Source organism: Microcebus murinus, chromosome 22 (genome assembly GCF_040939455.1).
Source record: "Microcebus murinus isolate Inina chromosome 22, M.murinus_Inina_mat1.0, whole genome shotgun sequence".
NCBI lineage: Eukaryota > Metazoa > Chordata > Mammalia > Primates > Cheirogaleidae > Microcebus > Microcebus murinus.
In genome coordinates this window covers 19,422,901-19,448,645 of record NC_134125.1, presented here as the reverse complement: position 1 = coordinate 19,448,645, position 25,745 = coordinate 19,422,901, and the positions used below count along the sequence as shown (strand labels likewise).

Below are 25,745 nucleotides of genomic sequence, written 5' to 3'. Positions count from 1 at the left end.
TAACATTTGCCATCAATATTTGGGATAATTTTGAAAATAATCAAGATGGTTGGTATAGAATATTCAATATACTCATCTGAGAGCTTAAGGAAATGATTTGACTTTTTAAAAGGACTTTCAACATTAGAAATATATTGTTTGTTATTTTATTTAATTTTTAAAGTTTTTCCTCAATGTTAGAAATTGAGAAACTGTATTTTTATTACTTCTGTATTTTTATTATGTTCACAATTTTATAATTGACAAGGATTTTTTACATAAGATATAAATTCAGTTAGGGACTTTGTGCATTGTTTTTGCACTTTAGTGGTTAAAAATGCATCTTAGGAGCTAAGTTAAAAGAACTTATTAAAAAATTAATGTATCCTGAAAAAAGGTAGAAAGGATGACAGACTGTGAAGTGGAACCTTAGTTTTTAAGCATTTGGGATTCTATTACATTAAAAATTGATGTGAGATCTGAATATTCATCTCTAAAACCATCTGAAATGATAAGCTGCAGAATCAGAGCTACTTCTCTGTAGAAGACTCATTTGCAAGTGTCAGCCAACATTCCTTTCAAACAACTCGAAATGGGTTTCTTAATTTGCTTTAGAAGTGTAGTTTCAGAAAGTTGATGTAACCGAGTTTCATTTGCATTTCCTCTGGACAGGATAAATCCACTTCATTGATATTAGTTTGGATAATTTCTCCCCAAGGGGCAATGCATCTTTTTCAAACTCAGAGATCCAAGAGTATTATGGGTAAGCTTCCTAGGTTAAATTCATATCTGTCCTGGCTAGGGACTACGTTCAGACACATAAAAGATATAAATATGGATTTATTCTCTCTGGATTTCAGCATTGAAGAAAGGAAGGAGGAAGGAACTAAGAGTTTGAAAGACATTGAGTTTAAGTAATGAATTTGGAGTGGTCAGGAGTGCATACTTAGGATGAGCAGAATGAAATAAGGTATACAAGTGGGATGGAATTCTTAAATGTTAAATGTTTGTCGAAGGATAGATTATGTATCTTTATTAGGCTACATGTGTATAGATATGAATAAAAATGACCCCTGCTTTTGAGGAGCTCATTTTCTATTAATTTGTTCATTCATTCATCCTTTCTTTCATTCAGAAATCACTGGGTACCTAGTCTGTGTCAAACCTTGTACTGAGATATAAAGATGAAAAGGCATTGTTTCTGCACTCTAAGATCTTTGGGGTTGTGATACATTCCTGACAGCTCTATTTGGAACACAGAAAAAAGTTTTCCTTATAAATGCTGTTTTAAAGGGAAGCTTCATATTATAGGAGTGGAGTCCTAGTTTTGGAGACAAGACAGTTCTAGGTTTGAATCTCTGTTCTGTCACTTATAGCTTGGACAAGTTACATAAACTTTATCAGCCTCAGGATTCTTACCTTTAGGTAAGAATTATTTTGTCTAAAGGAAGACAAAATAATCTTCCTTGCAGGATTTTTAAAACTAAATAAGACTACTTGTGTGAAAGTGGTTGTAGCATACTACTGGATGTCAATTCCATTTCTTCTTCTGTAATGTTGCTAGTCCTATAATTCAGTGTCATTTTGTATGAACTAGGCTATTGGAACTGGATGGAGAATAGAACTATCCCTTAGATAATTTTTTAAATGGAAAAATGCTTAAAACATTTTAAACAACTGACTTGAAAATGAAATTTTGAGATGAAATTACTTTGTATGTTGGGGATGACCAATATTAAAATTTCATATGCATTTGTTCTTATGTTGCTTCGAAAAAATTCTTTAATTATTTAAGGTGTAACAGTTACATATTTCCCCAAGTTGATTATATGCTTGATATTAAAATTATCTCATCTTATATACCCCTGTAGCACTGAATATATTTTACATAGTAGGTAGAAAACACATTCTTGATGTAAGGTGAAATAATTACAGAAAAAATGCCACAGATGCCTTTCATTAAATATATAAAATTGTTTTGAGTCTGCCATTTAAAACTTTTCAACAAATAATACTAGAAAATAATAAGTTTCAATTTATATGTTTTATAGAAAGAATTTAAATGACAGAGGGAATAATGTTAGCAATTTGTGATCTTTGGAAAAGGTATGGAGACATATCATTGATGCACAAAAGGTACCTGTCAAATAGCACACTGCAATTATGTGGTGCAAGGGACCCTAACAGGTCAAAGAAGAGCATAAATCTGGACGTATTTAGCCATTGAGGCACCCATTGTCTGTGAATATTACTGTCTTTGTGCAGTATTAACAAGACCTAGGTTTATTAATAGAGTGTGTGCAGCTGTATTTGGTAGTTGTGCTTGCTTTCGAATGATTTTGTGAAGTATAGATAATCCTAGATCATTTTTTTTTTTTTTTTTTGAGACAGAGTCTCCCTTTGTTGTCCAGGCTAGAGTGAATGCCGTGGCGTCAGCCTAGCTCACAGCAACCTCAAACTCCTGGGCTCAAGTGATTCTCCTACTTCAGCCTCCTGAGTAGCTGGGACTACAGGCATGCGCCACCATGCCTGGCTAATTTTTTCTATATATATTAGTTGGCCAATTAATTTCTTTCTATTTATGGCAGAGATGGGGTCTTGCTCTTGCTCAGACTGGTTTCGAACTCCTGACCTCGAGCAATCTGCCCGCCTTGGCCTCCCAGAGTGCTAGGATTACAGGTGTAAGCCACCACGCCCAGCCCTAGATCATTTTTAATTACATTGATATTATACCTGAATAAAATTTCTGAACATTTCTCAATCAAAATAACTTAAGTTCTAGTTGTGTAGGAACTGCTATGCTATTCTGATGACTCCTTTCAAAAGAGAATTCATTTGCCCCATCCCTGCTGTTTCTTTTTTGGAATTGCTGTCATAATTTCATAGGAATGCATCACCAATAGGACCATTACACTGATGAATGAAAGCTTTCTGTTCCTGTTGGCAGGCACTAAGTAGGCTCTAAGCAAACTGGAATTCATTGAATCTTAGCAGAGCTATTAAGAAAATAAGTGCAAATTGTCAGGAGAAGAGAGATTTGTTCCTCAACATCATCCCTTGACTCTTGGGTAAGAAATGTTAGGCAAGAAAGAGACGGTTTCAATTTGTCATCCTCCTGAGACCTCAAGATGTTATCTGCAGTGCTGAAATAAACCATTCCTTTCTATAAGCAGAGAAAATGAGAAAATGGTTTATGCCCAGATTGGTCCATTTAGTTAGGAGGACAGTCACATAAATAACTACCTAAGAAAACAAAAACAAAGAAGGAAAGTGGGAAACCTGAGTCCCTGGCACAGAACATTTCAGGATTAAAGTGTGTGTAAATACTGTGTGCAAAATAAAACTGCCTATTAGGACAACTGTAATGTGCTAAGAGGAAGACATTGTGAACTCTAACCTTTTTTTACCTTATTTTTATAAAGTAGAAGCTATTTTCTTTTCATGTCTCACCGGGGACAAGCTATATTAGTTTATGATTAAGAGAAAGCCAAGCCCTGGCATAGAGTGGTTATAGAGATGTAATGAGGATGATAATGTAATTACTAAACATGTGTCAGGAGTATGATGTGACTATTTAGAAGTACGTAAGATCCTGGGATGTACACTGACAGAGCAACAGCATATATCAACTGTACTTGTTGACATCAAGTCCTATTTATTAGGTTTCTGTGCTTATTTTTCTTTAGACTTTGTGTGTGTGTGTGTGTTTAGAATATACAATTTGCAGGACAGTCATTAGGGGTGAGTCATAGGACAGCAGGAAGAAGGTGGAAGGCAGCATCATATAGGTAAAAGAACACAGACTTTGGAATGCATCCACCCTGAGATTGAATTCTTGCCCACTAGCTGTGCGACTTTGACAAATTTCTTTATCACTCTTTGATTTCTGCCTCAGAGCTCTAAGAGAAGGCAATGAACAATGGTCCCCTGCATATTTGCCACTTTACTGGGAATCAGAGCCAAGGGGAATATGGTTTCCTTTTCCTCTACTTAAAACATATAGTTAATTCTCATTATTTGTGGTAGTTATTTTCTATGAAGTTACTGCAAATACTGGGTTAGCAAATACTAAACCATTGCTCCTAGGGGAAACACGGGGTTAGGTTCCTGAGAGCCTCTGGTCACAAAATTTTTGTCAGCTGATCAATACATAGCCTTGTTTTATGTGTGCTTCTGTTTAAAGATATGTGATTTAATATATATTGTTGATTCATTGACATTGAATTTATGGCCAATGGCACTATAAATCATGCATGAATGAAGCTTATCTAACGTATTTTCTCTGTAAGGCATATCACAGCCTTCTTGGGCTTAGAAACACTAGACAGCAATCTGGTACTATACTTGGGGGCCATTTCAACCAGTGAAGTCACCACCAACAAGAATATTTATTTATAATATGAGAGCTGGGGCTAATATTCATGATGAATTTTAATAATTAGGAGACTTACAAATACAAAATCTGTGAATAATGAGATTGACTGTATATACTTCTGTTCATCATTTGTATTTAATAACATAATTTAATTTTCAGTTTTACTTTAAATAATACATATTTATATAAATATAACATTCATATAAATAAGTCTTTTCTTCCACAGTGGTTTTGTCATTTGTTTTATATGAGGCACATTTCATTTTTATGTATTCTTTTCATTTCACAATAGGACTTGAAATTTGTGTGTGGTTTTTTTAATATGCTTTTCATTGAGATGACCAAAGCACTATTTTACTTTACAAAATAACTCTAATTAAAAAAAAAAAATCTTCCACAAGTCTCACAACCCTGGATTGCTGGATTGATCTTTATAGATTGATCTCTATTTGGGTTGTAGTTTGATTCAGCTTAAAGAAATTGGCAAATAGGTTAAATGCCAGTAACAAAAATCGGACTTGAAAAGCAAAAACTTAAAGCAGACTTGCAAAGAAATTAGTTCATAAAGATTTTAGAGTTTTTAGCAGATACTTTGACCTTGCTGTTGTAGAATGGTCAATGCTTTTCTTCTGATGAGATGTGTAAAACGTATCTGTCTTTTGTTCTTTTTTTTTTTTTTTTGGAGACAGGATCTCATTCTGTTGCCTGGGCTAGAGTGCAGTGGCATCATCATAGCTCACAGCAACCTCAAACTCCTGGGCTTGACCAGGCGTGGTGGCTCACGCCTGTAATCCTAACACTTTGGGAGGCTGAGGCAGAAGGTTTGCTTGAGCTCAGGAGTTCGAGACCAGCCTGAACAAGAATGAGACCCCGTCTCTACTATAAATAGAAAGAAATTAGCCAAACAACTAAAAATAGAAAAAATTAGCTGGGTGCGGTGGCGCATGCCTGTAGTCCCAGCTACTGGGGAGGCTGAGGCAGGAGGATCACTTGAGCCCAGGAGTTTGAGGTTGCTGTGAGGTAGGCTGACACCATGGCACTCTAGCCCATGCAACAGAGTGAGACTCTGTCTCAAAAAAAAAACACAAAAAAACAAAAACTCCTGGGTTTAAGCAATCCTCCTGCCTCACCCTCCCAAGTAGTTGGGATTACAGGTATATGCCACCATACTTAGCACATTTTTCAATTGTTTTGTAGAGGCAGGGTGTCCCTTTTGCTCAGGTTGGTCTGGAACTCCTGACCTCAAGCAATCCTCCTGCCTCTGCCTCCCAAAGTGCTAGGATTACAGGGATGAGCCACCATGCCTGTACTTGTCTTTTGTTCTTAGTCTTTCATTGTAACAAACATTTTCATCTCAACTGACTCATTTAGTGAAAACAAGTTCACATACCAATGCTGTGATAAAATATATATGTAACATTCACCATTTTAATCATTTTTATGATACAATTCTGTGGGATTAATTACATTCACAAAGTTGTGTAACTGTTACCACTATATTTCCCAAACCTTTCCATTGAGATTGACTTATGTTTATGTGTGTCTAGTTCTTTCCATTTTAACACATGTAGATTTATTTAACCACTACAGAACACCTAAATTCACCCCTAAATTCTCTACCTTTAAACCCCAACAGCCATTGATTGCTATACTTTTGTGCCTTTTACAAAATGTTATATCAACAGAATTATATAGTAGGTAGCCTTTTGAGACCTCTTTCACTAAGCATAATGCCTTTGAGTTTTACCCATGTTGTTGCATACATCAATAGTTTGTTCCTTTTTGTTGCTGAGTACTTTTCCATTGTATGGGGGCATCACAGTGTGTCTGTCCATTTACCCTTTAAAAGACATTTGGATTGTTTCCAGTTTGGAGAAATTATGAATAGAGCTGCTGTAAACATTCATGTATAGGTTTTGTGTGAACATAAGTTGTTATTTCTAGGATAAATACCTAGGAGTGGGATTGCTGGGTCATATGGTAAGTCTAAATTTTACTTTATAAGAAACTGCCAAACTGTTTTCTAGAATTTGCATTCTACCAGCAGTATGTAAGAGTTCCAGTTGCTCTGTATCCTCACTACCATTTGGTATTGTGGTTGTTTTTTTCTTTGATTGCTAAGAATAGGTGTGTAGTGGTATTCCATTGTGGTTTAATTTGCATTTCCTTAGTGGCTAATGATATCGAATATCTTTTCCTGTGGTTATTTGCCATTTGAATATCCTCTTTGTTGAAATGTCTGTTTAAATCTATTGCCCATTTTAAAAACTGGATTCTTTGTTTCTAGCCATTAAGTTCTTGGAGTTCTTTGTATATAATCAATATATATCCCCTTTCAAATATGTGTTTTATAAATATTTTCTTCTACTCTGTAGCTTGACTTTTCATTCTCTTAACAGTGTCTTTTGTAGAACAAAAGCTTTTAATTTTGAGGAAGTCCAGTTTATCAAATTTCTGTTATGGTTTGTGCTTTCAGTGCCATATTTTTAAATTATTTTAAAGTGAATAATTCAGTGACATTAAGTACATTCACAGTGTTGTGCAACCACCACCTCTATCTAGTTCTAAAACATTTTGATCACCTCAAAAGAAAACCCCACACCCATTCTCCTTATTCACCTACCTCCTGGCAACAACCAGACTGCTTTTTGTCTCTATGGATGTCGGTATTCTTGATAGTTCATATAATCAGAGTAATACAATATGTGATCTTTGTGTTTGGCTTTTCTCACTTAGTGTAATGTTTCAAGGTTCATCTATGTTGTAGTATGTATCAGTACATCATTCTTTTATTATGACCGAATCATACAGTCATGCATTATTTAATGATGGGGGATATGGTCTGAGCAATGTGTCATTAGGTGATTTTGTCATTTTGCAAATGTTATAGAGTATACTTACACAAACCTAGGTGGTATAGACTACTACACACTTAGGCTATAACGTATAGCCTATTGTTCCTTTGCTATAAACCTGTACAGCAAGCATGTTACTGTGCTGAATATTATAGGCAGTTGTATCACAATGATAAGTATTGTGCATCTACACATATTTAAACATATAAAAGGTATAGTAAAAATACAGTATTACAATATTAATAATATGCAGCCACTATCATATATATGGTTCATTGTTGACCAAAACATCATTATGTAGCACACGACTGTATTTCATTGCATGTATTTACCACATTTTATTTATCCTTTCATTTGAATTGTTTCTACCATTTGACTGTTGTGAATAGTGCTGCCATAAACATTCATGTAAAAGTATTTGAGCCCCTCTTGTCAATTATTTTGGAGATACACCTCGGAGTGGGATTGTTAGGTCATATGGTAATTCTATGTTTAATTTTTTCAAGGAACTGCCAAATTGTTTTATACAGTGACTAAACCAGTTGTGTTACCACCAGTAATGTACAAGAGTTCTAGTTTCTCTACATCTTTGCCAACATTTTTTGTCATTAAAAAAATATTATTTGTATCTGCAGTGGTGTCCCATCGTGATTTTGATTTTCGTTTACCTAATGACTAATGATGTTTAACATTTTCTCATGTCTTTGTTGGTCATTTGTATATCTTTGGAGAAATATCTATTCAAATCCTTTGCCTATTTTTAAATTGGGTTGTTGATCTCTTATGCATGACAAGTTGCTTCTCTCTTTCTGCTTTCAATATTCTTTCTCTGTATTTCACGTTCAATAATTTGATTATAACGTATCTCAGTGTATATCTCTTTGTAGTTATCTTTCTTGTAGTTTTTTGAGCTTCTTGGATGTATGGATTTGTCTTTTATCAAATTTGGGATGTTTTTGGCCATTATTTCTTCAAATATTTTTCTGGTTCCATGCTTTTTTCTGCTCTCATTTTGGAATTCTCAGTAGGCACATGTTGGTACTCATGATGTCTCAACAAGTCTCTCAGGCTCTGTTCAATTTTCTCCATACTTTTCAGCTCCACAGTTTTTTTCTTTTTGGTTTCTTTTCATAATTTCTGTCTCCATAATGGTATTTTCTATTTATTCATACATTGTTATCCTGGTTCTCTTTATCTCTTTGTCCAGGGTTTCTTTTATATCTTCATATTTAGCACAATTTATTTAAAGTCTTGTCTAGTAAGTTCAATACCTGTGCTTCCTCAAGGACAGTTTCTGTTAATTTCTTTTGTAAGTGGGCCATACTTTCTTGCTTCTTGCCTGCTTTATAATAGTTTTGTTGAAAACTAAACATTTAAAATATTATGTGGAAACTCTGAAAATCAGATTCTTTCTCTTCAAGGTTTTTTGTTTATTTGTTCTTTTGGTTTTTTTATTTGCTGTGGGCTATAGCTGTTTGTTGGTTTGATAGAAGTTTCCTTGAATAGTGGGAGGGTGGAGGAGGGAGAGAGAGAGAATGAGAATCAATGGGGGCAAGAAGAATGAAAGGGAAAATAAAAGCCCTCTTCAAGTGTGTACAGATTAGCTCTGTGCTAGGAAATCCTTCAGTACTTAGCCAGATCATTTATAACTCTGTCTTAACCTTCACTTCCTGCTTTCACTGAGCCTAGAGATTATCTAGAGATGAAAGCTTAGGTTCTTCTCAGGCCTTTTCTGGCTAGCATGTGCATGGCTTTCTAAATTCCCCAGTATAAATGGATGCTTTTGATTGCTCTAATGTTTCAAAGAAACTCTTTCTAGGGTTCGCCCTGCCCTTCTTCTCTTTTCTTTCTTCTCTCCCTTTCCTTTCCCTCACCTCTTCCTCTATCCCTTCCCCTTCCCCTTTCTTTCCTTTCATTCTGTGTTGTATTGCTCAACTGTAATCTTTTGCCCTTGATGGCTTGGGGTTATTTGTATTACACTGTTTTTAAGGAATGCTTGCTGTTTTTCTGCCCTGATGGAGTTGTGAATTAGGTGAAACAAAGGCAGACACCTTGCATCAGTCATTTAGATAGTCTCCAGACAGGTTAGATCAGATAAATATAATTATTTGAGGCTAAGGTCTACTCTGCTCCCTATAGAGCCCGGGATCTAATTCCCACAATGGGAATGCAGGCTGCCGGATTTAAGGCTGTGATCAGGCCAGGGAGGACATGGGACAAGGCTAAGTTAAAATGTCACAAATCATTCTACCATTTTGAAGTTGCCTTTTTCTTGGTTTATTTTATTTTATTTTGCTGGTGTAAACCTGTGAGACTGTGTTCCAAAGTTCAAACAAAATTGATCCTGACAGTTTTTGTTGAGTTTTTGATGTTGCTTTGGAGGAACAGGCCTGTGGAGCTATCTACTCCAACCATTTTTGCTGATTCCTCTTAGTGTCATATTTAAGAACTTTTTATTTAACCTTAGGTTACAAACATATTACTTTTTCACATTTAGATCTATGGCTCGCTTTGAGTTAATTCTTGTATAAGGTAAAAAAAACCATGGGTTTAGATTCATTTTTATGTATATGAATGTCCAATTATTCCAGTACTACTTGTTGAAAAGAGTAGTTCCTTTTCTTTTTTAATTCCCTTTCCACCTCTGTAAAAATCAGTTGTTTATATTTCTGAGAGTCTATTCCTGTGCTTTCTATTCTGTTCTATTGATATGTGTGTAACCCTTCACAATATTATACTGTATTGATAGAGCCACGGTTTTTAAAAGTTCAGTATCTATTGTTCCTTGCCCAGTTTGAAAGATGATAGAATTTTATGTGTAATTCTTGTATCCATGACCTTGCTCAATTTACTTATTGGTTCTGGGAGCTTTTTTGCAGATTCCTTGGGATTGTCTATGTAGATATTCATATTGGCTGCAAATAAGAATAGTTTTATTTCTTTTTCAATTTGTTTGCCATCTTTTTATTTATTTAGACTTACTGCACTGCACTTTTCCCTTGTGTATTCTCTAATATTTCCTTTAGCATTTCTTTTAGAGCAGGTCTACTGGCAATATATTCTCTTAGTTTTCCTTCATCTGATAATGTCTTTATTTTATTATCATTCCTTAAGGATATTTCACTGGAGATAGAATTCCAGGCTTTTCAGCAATTTAAAAATGTTTTTTCACTGCTTTTAGTCTCCCTGGTTCTTACAAGAAATCTGCAGTCATTTGAATCATTGTTTCTCTACATATAATGTGTCTTTTTCTCTGGCTACTTTCTCTCTCTCTCTCTCTCTCTCTCTCTCTCTCTCTCTCTCTCTCTCTCTCTCTGTCTATATATATATATGTATATATATATACACATATATAGATATACACATACATATATATATATTGTCTTTAATTTCAGTGGTTTGATTCTTATATATCTATGCATGGATTTCTTTGAATTCATCTTGTTTGGGGTTCACTGAGCTTCCTGAATCTGTAAATTTTATAAAATGTGGGAAATTTCCAGCCATTATTTATTCAAAAATTTTTTTCTGCTCCACTCTCCTTCTTGTCTCCTGTTTAGACTGCAATGGCATGAATTTTTTAGACCTTTTGTTATTGTTCCACATATCCCTGAGACCACATTGATTTTTATTTTCAATTATTTTTCTGTCTCTTATTCAGATTAGGTAATTTCTGTTGATCTATCTTCAAATTCACTGTTTCTTTTCTCTGTCATCTCCATTCTGCTCTTGAGTCCATCACATATTTTATATCATTTATATTTTTATGTTTTAAAAGGTTTGTTTTTCTTTATATCTTTTATTTATTTCCAGAGTGTTTCTATCTTTCCATGTGTTATAAGAGTGTTTGGCTTTATTTATTAGAACATGGTTGTAATAGCTACTTTAAAATATTTGCGCGATAATTTTAACCTCTTTGTTATCTTGGAGTTGGTGTTTGTTGATTGTCTTATTTCCTTGTGAGTTGAGATTTTCCTGCTTCTTCATAGGCCAAGTAATTTTGGTTTCTATTCTGAATGTTTTTTGTTTTTTTTAGCATTTTTTTTTATTTCGGCATATTATAGGGGTACAGGTTTCAATAAATGCCCATTCCCCCCTCCCCCCACAAGTCTGAGTTTCCAGCATGACCATCCCCCAGATGGTGCACATCTCACTCATTATGTATGTATATACCTGCCCCCCCCCACCTGCCCAATACCCTATTACTGTAGTACCTATGTGTCCACTTAGGTGCTGCTCTGTTAATACCAGTTTGCTGGTGAGTATATGTGGTGCTTGTTTTTCCATTCTTGGGATACTTCACTTAGTAGTATGGGTTCTAGCTCTAACCAGGAAAATATAAGATGTGCTATATCACCGTTGTTTCTTAGAGCTGAATAGTACTCCATGGTATACATATACCACATTTTATTAATCCATTCTTGGATTGATGGGCACTTGGGCTGTTTCCACAGCCTTGCAATTATGAATTGTGCTGCTATAAACATTCGAGTGCAGCATTCTGAATGTTTTGATATGAGTCTCTGCATCTTGCTTACATTTTTTTTTCAAGATTATAGATCTTATTTACATTTTAAGAAGAATGTAGTTATTGTTTTAACAAACAGTTTACTTGGTTTAACAAACAATTTACCTCAGGCTACAAGTTTCGATCACCATTTTGTGGACTTAGTTCCAATGTCAGTTAAATTTTCAGAGCCTTTGTTGTTCTAGTAGGACCTGCCCTTCATGTGTACCACTGAGTGGTCAGTCTGAGAACTATATGGTAGCCTATAATGTAGCTTAGTTCGTTCGCAAAGCCTTTGGTATGTTATTTGGGGTCAGATCCATACACTGCTTTATGAGATTGCTCTCTCCCTCCTGTATCTAATCTCTCTGACACTGTCCAGCTGCCTCCCCCACTTCCTGTCTCTGGCCCTAAGCTAGTTTGCCTGTGTTGCTACACATATCCTATAATTATGTCTATATGAGGTGAGGTATCCAACAGTTGAGAAGGCAGAGAGAGAGAAAAAAACTTTGTAACTTATCCTGTACTCTTAAGACCCTAAGAGTCTGATCAGAGAGAAGGGTTCCTTTCCTCAGAATTTTAGATGCTTGCCCATTAGCCAGTGCTGTTGCCATCCCTACCACTGCTGGCTTGCCTATAGTGTGGGCTGGGAGAGAATATAAAGATTTTAAAAACAGAAGATTTTCTCTAGTCTCTCTGACCCTTAGAAGTCTCCTTTCTTGCTCTCTGACCAGAAGGAGAAGGTTTTTCTTGGAGCATTTTCTGTTTGTACCCAGTGAGAGCACCCTGATTTTGAGCTGCCTTTGAATCCAAGTTGGGCAATAGCAGATAGGAAAGAAAAACCAAACCAAACCAAACCAAACCAAAACAGGAAACCTATTGTTGGCTTGGTATATTACTTTGAATTTTGGTCTCTTCCTTGATTCACTTGCTATCATTTACAATTCAGAGTCCTCTTAGAGCTGTTGAATGAAGTGTTTTCAGGGTTTAGTTGTAGTAGGTAGAAAAGACTGGGTGGGGTTTACATATTCCTTCTTGCTTAGAACTGGAACCTCTTTCCTTTTGAAAATATATAAAGTGTGTTGTATTTTTGTTCTAGTAAGTATTGAGAGGCAGTCATTTTTCTTTTCTTGTTTCTCATTTTGATATGTGGCACACACTAGCACACATGTGCCAATACGGAAAGGTTATATAACATGAGAAGGGGAAAGAGGTAGCCTGGAAAGTTTACTATTTAGAAAAACATGTGAAATATTTGTGCAAGTATTTTAGGCATATATTTTTGCCTTTCAGCCCTGTTGTTACCACTTGCTCATGTCACCCTGTTCATGTCCCTTCCTCAAATGCATATTCTTTTTTTTTTTTTTTTTTTTTTTGAGGTAGTGTCTTACTCTCTTGGCCAGACTAGAGTGCAGTGGCCTGATTGTAACTCACTGTAAACTCAAATTCCTGGACTCAACAATCTTCCTGCCTCAGCTTCCCAAGTAGTTGGGACTACAGACATGAGCTACCATGCCCAGCTAATTAAAAAAAAATTTTTTTGTAAAGATGGAGTCTTGCTATGTTGCCCAGGCTAGCCTTGAACTCCTGGCCTGAAGCAATCCTCCCACCTCGGCCTCCCAAAGTGCTGGGATTACGGATGTGAGCCACTGTGCTCAGCGTCAAACTCATATTCTTTTCTGGAGATTCTTGCTGGTAGCTAGCAATTGAAGCAATTGGCAAAGCTATTAGTTGTCAGTGGCTTAGCAGTATTTCTCAAACTTTGCTTTCTCAAACACCTACAGCCAAAAGAGAGAGACTATTCCAAGAATTGGAGCTATAGGAGGAGTGGAGATGGACATTTGTTTATGTTAATATTTTCTCTTTTAAAAAATTCTGTGAACTATTCATTTTCTTCTGTAATTTTTTATATAAAAATAATTCTTCATAGATTATAACAAATGTACCACTGTGGTACAGATTGTCAATAGTGGGAGAGATTATACATGCTTGAGGGCAGGGCGTATGTAAGAATGCTCTATACTTTTTGCTCAATTTTGCTGTGAACTTAAAATTTCTCTAAAATTAAGCTTATTAATTAAAAAAATTCTCTCTCAGAAACTTCAAATAACTTTGACATTTCAGGAGATGTGTCTTGTTAGTTTATGGCTTTGCTCTTCTTTCTGGTATAATGCTATGGACTCCTATTTGAATGATAATTTGAAGAGAAAAATAAGAGTTGATAGCCAGAAAGATCAAAGGAGTCACTAATGGTAGAATTTCATCTGCCTGAAGAAGCCTTATAGAGATCCCATATCCCAGTGCATACCTGCTTATAGCAATAATTTTTCATAGACTACTTTCTGGAAGGAATGGATTTCCATTAATCTGGCATGGTTTAGGTATAGCTATATTGTGGTAGGCGAGATGCCACCTGTTTTTTTCAACAGTTAGTGAGACTTTAGATGGCTTTAATTCCCATATTGTTGGCTTCCGTGTTTTTCCTAATCCTCCGTACTCTCTGTCCACCACCATTTTTTCTCTCTATTTGCTTCTGGTTTTACCACAGTCCCCAGGACTAGATTATGTATATGAAAGCACACACATTCTGCATTCTGGACTGGGGAGAGCATTAGTAGGGCAGGGGCAGAGAACTCATGCTGAAGCCAGATGATTTCTTGGAGAATGTTCAGGAAATTCCCTGGTTTTCTTCTTGGCATGACTTTACACGCTTCCTATACCACACCCATAGAATGAAGGCGCAAGATATGGAAAGTTCAGAACCATTACTCCATAGGACTGCAGACTTCTTTCACTGTTTATTTTAAAGTTTAGAAGAGAGACTTCAGATGATAGTATACACATTTTATAATCTGACATAACTGTAACTTTGGGAATCCCTCCAGTGCTAGCAAATGACACTTATGTAGTTATTTAATTCCTGGTTGGCATTTCATCTTTTCTTTAACTTCTTATCAAATTTCTCATTCCTTTTAAAATATAGTTTCCTCATAAACTTGTCATCTTAATGACATTTTGATACAATTAGTTTAAAATTAACTTTGGGAAAGTAAAAGCTTATATGCTGTGAGACAATGAGAACTGAGAGCAGACTTCCTTTGTAAATTGATTCTAAATGTTCTTATGATGACCAACATCAGAGAGACAAACAATTCACAGCTGCAGATTTGGTTAGAACATTATGTTAAGGCCATTTGGGCCCCTGGCTCTGGGTTCCAAACTAAATAATGGTGTTTTCTAAAATAGCCCCTAATCTTTTTGCATGTGCTTTCAGCATACAGTATGATAGACTAGTAACAAAAATAGAAATGTAATTTTCTGGAGAGGTAGGAATTTTTCCTCTCAGCTGAGCAGTTAAAACACATTGTCACATGAAGAATGTGTTCTTTGCTGATTCTCAAGGTTTTATTTTATTTTTATTTTTAATATAAAGTGTCAGCAAACAGAAGCAAGAGAAAATTCCCTTCAGAAGAAGAATAGCAAATTATATTGCGGGTAAAAATCCATTTTAGCCACCAAACAAACAAGCATTGGATGAGAAGCTTGCTGATGGCTCCTTTTGTTTCTCTTTGATTTAAAGCCTCATGCCTGTAATCTAATTAACATCAAACTGAGTTGCAAGTACAGTGGCCTATTTGGTTCAATAATAATACATTTATATGAAAGGTTAATGAAATGAATTTTCCCTCCATCCAATTCATTAGAAATTGTTCTACAATCAACGGTTGCTAATGGAATAGAGATTAAATATTCATGTTCATAAATTTTCTATGTCATTTCTGATTTTTCTTCATTTCTGCCTCCATACATTGAATTTTATAAGTACGAGAAATTCCCAGACAAAAAGCTGATTTAGAGGTTAATCACACACCATTAATTCTTTTATCAAAGAGGCAGTGTGGAAAGTAGAAAGAGAGAGTATGGCAGCAGGTTTGTCTCAATTTGTAGCTGGATGATTTGGGTCAAGTTTTGTAACTACCTCTTTTGTGTGGTGGTCATCGTAAGAACTTCTTAGAAGCATGGCATTGTGAGGATTAGTGATAAACTAAGCAGAGCACCCAGCAGTCTCTGGTACAGAGTAGCTGTTGAACAAATGATAACTTAGAAAAAGTTTTGGAAAATAAAATACCTACATATATACAGTAAAATTAAGGATAATTTATTGTGGCAGGACTGATATGACAATACTGGGCTCTTTTTAATTCTATGGTAAGTGTCAGGCTTGGGCCTCAGAAAACCCTGTAATAATTCTAATAATCAGTGCGTCAGGATAAAGTCCTTGGATGGAAGTTGTGTTTCATGTTCCTATAGACAGATCTTTAGCCTTCCATTTTCTGCCACCTCTTTCTAAATTTTCCACTCAGGCAAAAGGACCTTATTTAACCTGCATCATTTGTTTGTTCTAAATAATGAACTTACTAGATAATTGAAGCTGACCTAGTGAACTGCCAAAGTATAAACATTTTAAAAAATAATTTTGATTGAAAATTTTTTCTCAAATCTGTTACCTACTGTAGACTTTGGAAACAGAAGGTGACAAACATAAATTAACTACTTCATCAATGACTCAAAGTGGTCATGATGATCATTAATTTTTTTGTGTGCCTAATTTTTCTCAGCCCCTCATCCACTTTATAAAAGGTGATTTGTAATCTGTGAGCTGGTGAAGCATACAAACCACTTGATTAGATAGCAAATGCCAAATCTAGAGTAACACAGTCCGTGAGAGATTCACTTGTTTAATATTTTAAAAAGTGCCTACTCTGTGTTTTTTATTTCACATGAGTTAGCAACCATTATTACAATCCTTTGAGGTCATCATTATCATACCCCCTATAAGTGGAAATGGAACATGAAGTTTGGTGAAGTTAAGTGACTTGGCCAAAGGCACACAACTAAAAAGTAATCAGGACAGGATTCTTAAAATGTAGTTTCTTACTTATATTAGCCGCATTTCAAATGCTCAGTGGCCACATGTGGCTGGTCAGAGGCTACCGATTTTAAACAGTACAGAGAGCATTTCCAAAATTGCAGAAAGTTGTATTGGATAGTTCTGCCCTGGATAATTTCTCCCTTGTCCTAAATGAAACAAGGTGGATAGAGTAGGGTGTTATTGATGTTTTAGAAATGTGAACCAAAAATGGTATGTTGAAAGTAAAAACTTAAAGGTCCTTCAATTTATTCCAGGGGTACTTACAGGATGAATAGTTTATTGTTTCACATGTTTAGCCTTTGAGTGTTTTTACTTTAATCCTCTTGGGGTAAGAGGAACAGCTACTTAATAATAAGTAAATGTTAATATAATACTAACAATTTTAACAACAGGACATAAATACTTTGGTCATTAGTTACATTTTTGTTACCTCTGAAATATTACATCATTAGTTACTGTCACCATTTCTGCAGTTAGCAGTCAAGACATTTGTAGCTTTTTATATTTTTCCCCTTTAGACTGTGAGCATTTTGAGGAGGGTGTGAGTCCTATTTTTGTTTCTTTGTGTTGTTTGTCAGAGTGCCTGGCACTGTAGATTTTTAAAGAATGATAATTAAAGGAAAGAAGGAATGGAAACTTATTCTTGTAATTCGGTTATCTTTATATTATTTGTGTTGTCATTTAGTAGCATGCATAGAATAATCACTGTGGGATCTTTGTGGTGAACAAGAAAAAAAATATGAATGAAACACTTGAAAATCTAGGCATCCTACCATTAGTCTACATAGCTAAAGCTTCAGCTAAAACCATTGTACTCAGAGTGTTCTGAGGTGGTTCTCAACAGTTAATCCATGTTCCAGTTAATCCATGTTTTCTTTCCTTTTCCATCTACTGCATAACCAGTGATTACAATGTGGTAAGTTCATGAGGCAAGAGTATATATTATATGATGTTGAATGGGCACCAAGTATTCAACATTGCCTTATAGACCCCCAGCTTACCTCGGTACGCTGTGCATATACTGCCTGTGCTCAATCTTAAGTGAGCAGAATTTGTCCCCCTCCCAGATGAAGTGGCTTCTTGTGAAACCTGTGATGGCAAGAGAAAAATTAGTAGCAGGAACCAGCAGGGGAGAAGCAGATAGGCTGCAGCAGGTCACCTCAGTTTTCTTGAAGCTTTGGTAAATAGCTATGAATCTTAGCACATCTTGACCTTTGCTTTAGAGGGAGGAGGCTGGCAGAGGCTCCTATGGGTGACTGCTATATCTCTTAAGACTTGATAATATACCAATTTCTTTTAGTCAGGTGGCTTAGATTTTGTCTGGAAGCCTTACAGCAATGAGAGGTCTCAATTACATAATTTCTTGGCTGCTAACAGTCTTTTATGGAACAGGGAAGGAGTGAATGAAACAATGATAGGAATTGAGTAATATTATATTGCACAGTAAAGTATTTAAAAATATTTATTGGACTGCCTTATATTCTGTTAGTCTATAATTATGTGTTATTAGTAAGTTTCTTTTTTCATTAACTACTAATGAAAATAGCTAATTTTATTGAGTAGTTACTCTCTGTCAAGTACTGTAGTGAATTCTCTTTATTCTATCACAATAACCTACAATCTAGATTTTATCTTCATCAGCTTGAACTTCATAGTAGCATATCTCTCACAAAAGTATAAACAACTTATTTTTATTCAACAGCTTATTGCATGGAAAAAGTTGGGAAAGCCCCATTGTATGAGTTTGGAACAGGGGTTTGTCAGAGCTTGACTCATTATGCTTTCTTGACAGGATACAACTCTAAGCTTTTTAACTGATAAAATCTCATAAAGTTGGATTAGGGGCTCTGGAAGGGGATAAGGAGGACCAAGGAAGACGTTTGAGCCTTTTCTCCTATACTGCTTTTAAAAATTTTCTCCTGAAGAAAGGAAGCAAAGATTGTGGGAAGCAATGATCCAGTGTTACCCTTTCTTCATCTAATTCTAAGTGTCCTAAAAAAACAGAGTATACACACTCTTTTTGAGCTACTGTGTGAACGTGAGACCATAGCTTGCATTTAACACTGAACTTTGCCTATCTCCTAAGAGGTAGGTGAATCATACTTTTCAGTGATTTTATTTGGCAGACAGAGAAAGCCTTTGCTATCTCTCTGTAAAGTAATGAATGAGAAAGTTTTGCTTTAAATATGTAAGAAGTTATCAAAACTCACTGAGGCTAATTTAAGATTTTTTTGTTTCTTATGAGATATGCCTGAAATCAATAGTAACAGACCTTTTTGTCTTTCAGAAAATAATATTTACAGTATATAGATATTTGGCATATTTATATATAAAAATACATATAGGTATGTATATTTTTAGTTTAGATTTAACATAGCATTTCTAGTCTTACATAAACTATAGTTATTTTTAGTTGGAAATACTATTTCCTCTTAGATTTTAGAAACCACCTAAAATGTGACCTGAAAAAGGTAATGAAAAATGTTTGTAAACACATTAAAGATTAAAACAGTGGCTGAGTCCAGTGAAAGGAAGTGATCTTAGAAATGCACTTTCATTACTAATTCATAAGTTATTGTCTTGCTGGGTTCTGAGTTTTAACAGCTGCTGACAGTTTAAAACTAATAGAAGCTCGGATAGCCCATAATAATTTAAGTATTCATTCTGTTTATGGATTGTTTCTTAATACAAACACTGAATAGCATTGTCTATTTTAAATTACCTCAAAGAGTCATTGTAAAAATGAAATAAGATAAGGTAAATAAATATATTCTATAATCATGAAAGGTGCTGTCTCTTACTCTCTGTGTGTTCCACGTGTAATATAAAAATACAAAAGTATGTATTTTTTGGTAGTTTTAAGAGTCTGAAATATGATTTAGATCCCGTGAATAAAATTTGTGACAATTTCTAAGTATGTTGGACTGAAAAAAGTTAAGTTTGTGTTATAAAATAGTATTGTAAGAGTATTTCAGTTGAATAGGAAGCCAAGTATTTTAGAAGCAGATGTTGTCACATAAGTAATGCATGCATTAATAATGTTATTTTTATGTATTATTTAATTAGGTACAAGGTCCTTTGCTGGTTGCTTATGAGTAATACTTTGTCCATTTAATTAGTTTACTCCTGTGTACTTGAAAATAAACTGCAGTTTCTTGAAGCTATTCTAAAATTTAAATATTTAAGCTCTAAATTTAAATATCTTATTAATTCTCCGGCCATTTCTGCAGTTAGGGGAGGAAAAATGTTTTCCTATAATCACAGATGGTAATACTAGTTTTTAAACTAACCCAATTAAACAAAAGACAACAATCTTTTTTTGTTGTTTGTTTCTAAGCAAAGCACACATATTTTAGGTAACTGCGTTTAAATATTATGTCTGAAACACCACATTAAAAGTATGTAGCCATGTTATATTACTCATTATTAAAATCATCTTAATAGTAATCACATTAATTTTTTCTTTTAATTATATAAGGGGGAAATATAAATACAAATATAAAATAAAATAAATTGATTTTATCTCTCATTCATCTTGAAATGTACCAGATACTTAGGTGAGATATAAGTAAATCTCTAAGTCCCTGTCCTTGAGGTGATTATGGTATTAAAAATGGAATAAGAAATATTTTTAAATAATCAAAAAACAATACAAACAATATGTGAATAAATGCCAAAGAATGTGATAAAATTGGTATCATAGAAAAGAGTGAAAGTTTTAAATTTAAATCACCTGAAAGAAGTATGCTCACATTTTATGATGTTAGAAGAAATCAGTTGGTTTGATTACAAACTGTTTACTAGGATTTTGAACCAGGGACATCTCAATCTTAGTTCTGGTGACCTGTTGTTGTAGTAAAGAATCACGATCAGCTTATTACAGCACAATGTAATAAGTAAAACATATTTCCTTTATTTTCAGGCATACTTCCGACAGGGTGTTGCCCTCCAGTACCTTGGACGTCATGCCGATGCCCTGGCAGCCTTTGCATCTGGACTGGCTCAAGACCCCAAGAGTCTTCAGCTTCTCGTGGGGATGGTGGAAGCTGCCATGAAATCGCCCATGAGAGGTAAATAAGATAAAAGTTCTTGGTCTAACATTAATTCAAAGTAGAACATTTCTAGCCATCTAAGACTTTAGAATCAGGCACAAAGAACTGATAGGTTACAAATTTGCTAAGATCAGATATTTTAGATAAAGGAAGATGAAGAATCACTGTTAATAACTGATGTTAATAAGGTACAATAGTATGGTGGAAAGGCCACTGACCTGGAAGTTTGTGGTCCTAGATTATATTCTTAAATTTTTCATTAACTAACTATATGACTGTCGATAAATGAATTGACATCTCTGGATTTTAGAGCTATTTAAATAATCCTTATTATTATTATTTTCTGTAGTTCTAAGATTTTGTAATTCTAAACCACAGCACCTCTAGTAGTAAATTGATTTGCTCAGATGGACTAATAATGTCTTTTAGAAATAATCAAATAAGAAAAGACATGACATTCTTATATTTCATAAGAGGAAATATGTATCTAAACTGTAGGCTGTCTCACATTTTTCAGAGGAGCATTAAAAGATTATGTTGAATTAAAAGGTGAGAGATAGAGAAAGAAAACAGGCACTAGTTTACATATTTTTTCCCTGTTATGACTTCTACTTTATACCGATTGGTATTCTGGAAAAATGAGAGAATGGATTGAAAAATAGTACTGTGGAGGTTAGAGGAGTTCTGAGGTCCCCTTCATTTTGAGGAACATTGATTTTTGAGGAATGAGCTCTTGGAAAGATATGGCTAAAAGTGTATACTAATTGTCATCTTCAGGGAGTGATGGATACAGTAAGGCAGATCCATGGCAATAATGTTTCATATTAATTAGGTTATGTCAAACAGAACTCTGTTTTTTCTCTCTGAAATGGTACATTTCTGAATTTTTCATATGGGAGAATGAACCTCAAATTTCTGATGACAGCATCATTCAACATTTTATCTAGTTTTGAAAATGTTTGCAGCATTAGATGGCTGTAATATACTGACTCGAAATATATGCTAAATAAAAGTTTGATGAACGAAAGGGTACTCTGCAGTCTGTGGGCAATGAATAGCTATAAAAACTACTTTCCTGAAAGTTAGGGATCTCATATTTTAGAAAAAAGTAGTAAGAAAACCTCTCTTCATGTAATTTTATCAACCATACAAAGCTGAGTCTTTGCCGCAGGAACCTAATGGCTGGAACCCACGGGGGACCCGCTGTTAATAAACTCTGACTTAGAGCAGATGCGCTTTGGAGCTTCAGGGCTTGGGGGGCGTGGAGGTAGCGGGATAGAAAACAACAAAAAATAATCTATCTCTCCTTTCCATTTCTCCAGTTTTTTTCTTTCCCTACACCCCTCCACAGGTATTTACATGGAACATTTTTTATTTTGTTCATGAAGGTATTGCCTCTTTATTCTGAGGTACTTCCGCTGCTACCAGAGTATTGGAGTGAATGTGTTGAGATCAGCAGAATCATGCTTAACTATTTTGCCTTTGAAGCAATCTGTTTAGATAAATGTAAGGAAATCTTCACTGCAGTGCTAGAAATAGCTCAGAGTTGCTATCACCCTTAGGGTTTTCTGTACCAGGTTCTTTCCCATCTTAGGTGAATGACCTAAGGCTGACCCTGGAGAAAGCTGCTGCTTATAGGTACCTGGAGTGCTGCAATATCTTCTTCTCGTTCTTTAAGGCAATTTAGTTGATCTCTTTCATTTTTAGCATCACCTTTACCACTGTATCTATTCCAGGCGGGCTTCTCTGATCAACATATTATAGAGACTGTTGCTTTGCACAGTGTTGTTCTGTGCATCAACCCATGTCTTAATGACCTCTGTTTTTGTCATATGGTTGTAATTCACAAAATCTGTCATTATTTGCTGCCAATATTTTTTTACCCACTGTTTATTTTAGCCTCCTGCAGCTTTCTAAGTTTCTGCTTTTGTTGCATAGCTGTGCAGTCTGTGTCATATAGGTATAGGTCTGATCTGTCGTGTCAGTTGTTTTTGTTTTGTAATTCTTAAATGTAACAGAGAAAACTCTCTGGTCCAGGTGCTTCTATAAGCAAAGCCCCCATAACCTGCATAGCATTCCTGTAGTTTGGTCTTTTTAGAAGTTTTTGTTGTTGTTGTTTTTGTTTGTTTGTTTTGGAGACAGGGTTTCACTCTGTCATCCCAGCTAGACTGCAATGGCATCATCGTAGCTCACTGCAACCTCAAACTCTTGGGCTCAGGTGATCTTCTTGCCTTACCTCCTGAGTAGCTGGGACTACAGGTGCATGGCACCATGCTTGGCTAATTTTTTTTTCTATTTTTTGTAGAGATGGGGGTCTTACTATTGTTCAGGCTGGTCTTGAACTCTTGGCCTCAAGCAGTCCCCCTGCCTTGGCCTCTTAGGTGTGAAGGTTATAGGCGAGAGCCACAGTGCCTGCCATAGAAGTTTTACGATTTCATTTTTTTTAAGTCTGGGTCAATGCATATTAATATACCCTTGTTCCTATATAAATGCATTATATAATATTTATCCACATTAAAACTTATTTGATTTTTTTTTATTATTGTTGCCTATGTTTCTAACTGAATTAAATCCGTTTTACTTCCTTTTTATAATTTCATTCAGGCTTACAATCCAGATATCAGTTAAACTATTTCTTTTGTGAATGTGTTAAGATTTTTTATAAAATGTATTTTCTTAATTCATTAATGAAAACATAAGTATAAATATAAATTTATACTTTCTTTTACATGACTTAAGTTAGCATTTTACCATATTCCATTTCTCCTTTTTAGATAGTCTTTCAGCAATCTCATTTCATTGTATCTTAATAAATGTTTAAGCAAATTTGGATGTTGTAGCATACCATGACTGCCAACCATGGATTTAAGTAATATAATTACAAAGTTAGATTTAGTTTATTTGTTCCTCTAAAGGTGCCAGAGCTGCTCCTTGCTGAGGGTTCTCTTGTGTATATTGTCTGTTTTCCTGTTAATTTGTTAATCTAAAGACTATTACATTTATGGGCTATCACCTATTGTGATGTTTCTACCAGCTCCAGGGGATCCAAGGAAGCTGACTTTATGAAGTGCTGATAGATAAATGGCTGTTGAATGTATAATCTTTTATCTTCCTGTCAAGTTTGGGGCTTTTATTTGCTTAATTGTCCATCCTTGGAGGACTCTTTCCCTGTGGTTCTCTTTTAGGTGGGAGTCACTTTTTATAGGAGGCTTGCTTCTGAAATGTTATGTTAAAAACATAGGCTTTTTCCCCCAAAAGATTGGAGTCTAATGGGAATTAGACTGCCATTTGCTAGTCCATTGACTGAGCAAGGCTGCTTTCTTTGTCTATACTTCAGCCCTTATCTGTACAGGAAAATTATAATATTTACCTATTAATGTTGTTTTGAAAGTTAAACACTAGAATGTAAAGGCAGGCCCCTGTAGGATGCCTTCTTTGCAGTGTGGTGCCCTTTTTCTCACTGAGGAGTGGAAGTAGTAGCAGAAGTAGTGGTATCAATCTCATTCTTATGTTTATGACAGGCATAGTGTTGTGGATGTAGAATGAACACTACACTGTACACAGGATCCTCTTTATGAGTACTCACAATTTCTATTCAGATGTCACTCTGATAAGGGAAACCCCCATCTATTACTTGGCACACCAGGCACAGAGACACTCTACTTCTCATGGAAGACCCACGTCAGCATAACACTAACCTGTTTCCTGGCCCATCAACTAGTCTATTGTCTTGCATCAGCATAACACTAAATCCATTGCCTGGTGCATCAACATAATATTAACCTATTGCATGACACATCAACTCACCTACACTTGGTAGCCCACCCCTCAGACCACCCCAACTTAATAAAAGTGGGAAAAATCGGGTAGACGGGGCTCAGAATTTGGTGGCAATGCCTGTCTGAGCCCACTGGCAAAATAAACTTTTATTCTCTGACTCTCCGTGTGTCACTTGTTTTGTCCTGGGGACCACCCGGGTAACACTTGTTATAACAGTTTCCTCTGGGAAGCCTTCCTAGACTACCCTGGTAGAGGTAACACTTTTCTCTTCTAGGGTCCCATGGTATGGTCTACCAGTTCTAAGAACTCTAGATTGAAATTTTTGTCATTATTTTATATATTATTAAGAAAGAAGAAAATTACTAAGAAAAAGGATTAAATGATGACATAATCCTTTCTTATGACTTAACTTTTTATTTTATATATATTGAAAGAGCTCTAACAAGCCATTGTGAGGCACCATTGAGTTCAGAGATATTAAGTCTCAAATTCAGAGATGTTAATGTGAATAAATGTATATCTCACAACTGATGGAATATAGTATATCTCTTAGGTGAGTGTGGATGTTTGTTTATTATTAGCCTTTACTACGTTACTACAAGCTCTTCAAGTGTCAGGAAATATGACTGTGTTCATCTTAAATTCTTAAAGCCTTTATACTTCAAAAACACATAACAGCAGATCAATTAATGTTGCAAAGGGCCTTTATGTTCTTAGAGAGTTGATTTGACTTTGGCTATATCATGTATTATGTATAGATTTTAGAAAGAAAAACATCTTAATAGCTATAAACTGTCAAACTCTTCCACCTAGCTTGATAAAATCACAAAATTAGTCCTTTTGCTAATAGCCTCAATTTATTCTAAAATAGAAATTAGGGGCTGGGTGCAGTGGCTCATGCCTATAATCCTAGTACTCTGGAAGGCAGAGGTGGGAGGATTGCTTGAGGTCTGGAATTCAAGCCAAACCTGAATAATGGTGAGACCCCATCTCTACAAAAAATAGAAAAATTAGCCAGGCATGGTGGCTCACAGCTATAGTCCCAGCTACCCAGGAGGCTGAGGCAGGAGAATCACTTGAGCCCAGGAGTTTGAAGTTGCAATAGTGATGTCACCGCACTCTAGCCCAGCGATAGAGTGAGACTCAGTTTCAAAAAAAAAAAAGGAATTAGAATAATAATAATAGAGTTGGAAAGAATCTTACTGATTATTCACACATTAAAAAAACTTCTGGGCCGGGCGCTGTGGCTCACGCCTATAATCCT

The 25,745-nt window shown here is 35.3% G+C and overlaps 1 protein-coding gene across 2 annotated transcripts in view; it reads left to right on the top strand.

The window, feature by feature from the left end:
- The window catches only part of TTC28 (tetratricopeptide repeat domain 28), a 623,216-nt gene that overhangs the window by 300,767 nt on the left and 296,704 nt on the right, over positions 1-25,745 (top strand). For both annotated transcript variants that reach the window (XM_012763803.2, XM_075996660.1), the window contains one exon: positions 20,572-20,719. In XM_012763803.2, coding sequence (XP_012619257.2) covers positions 20,572-20,719 — 148 coding nt within the window. The remainder of the gene's footprint in view (positions 1-20,571; positions 20,720-25,745) is intronic.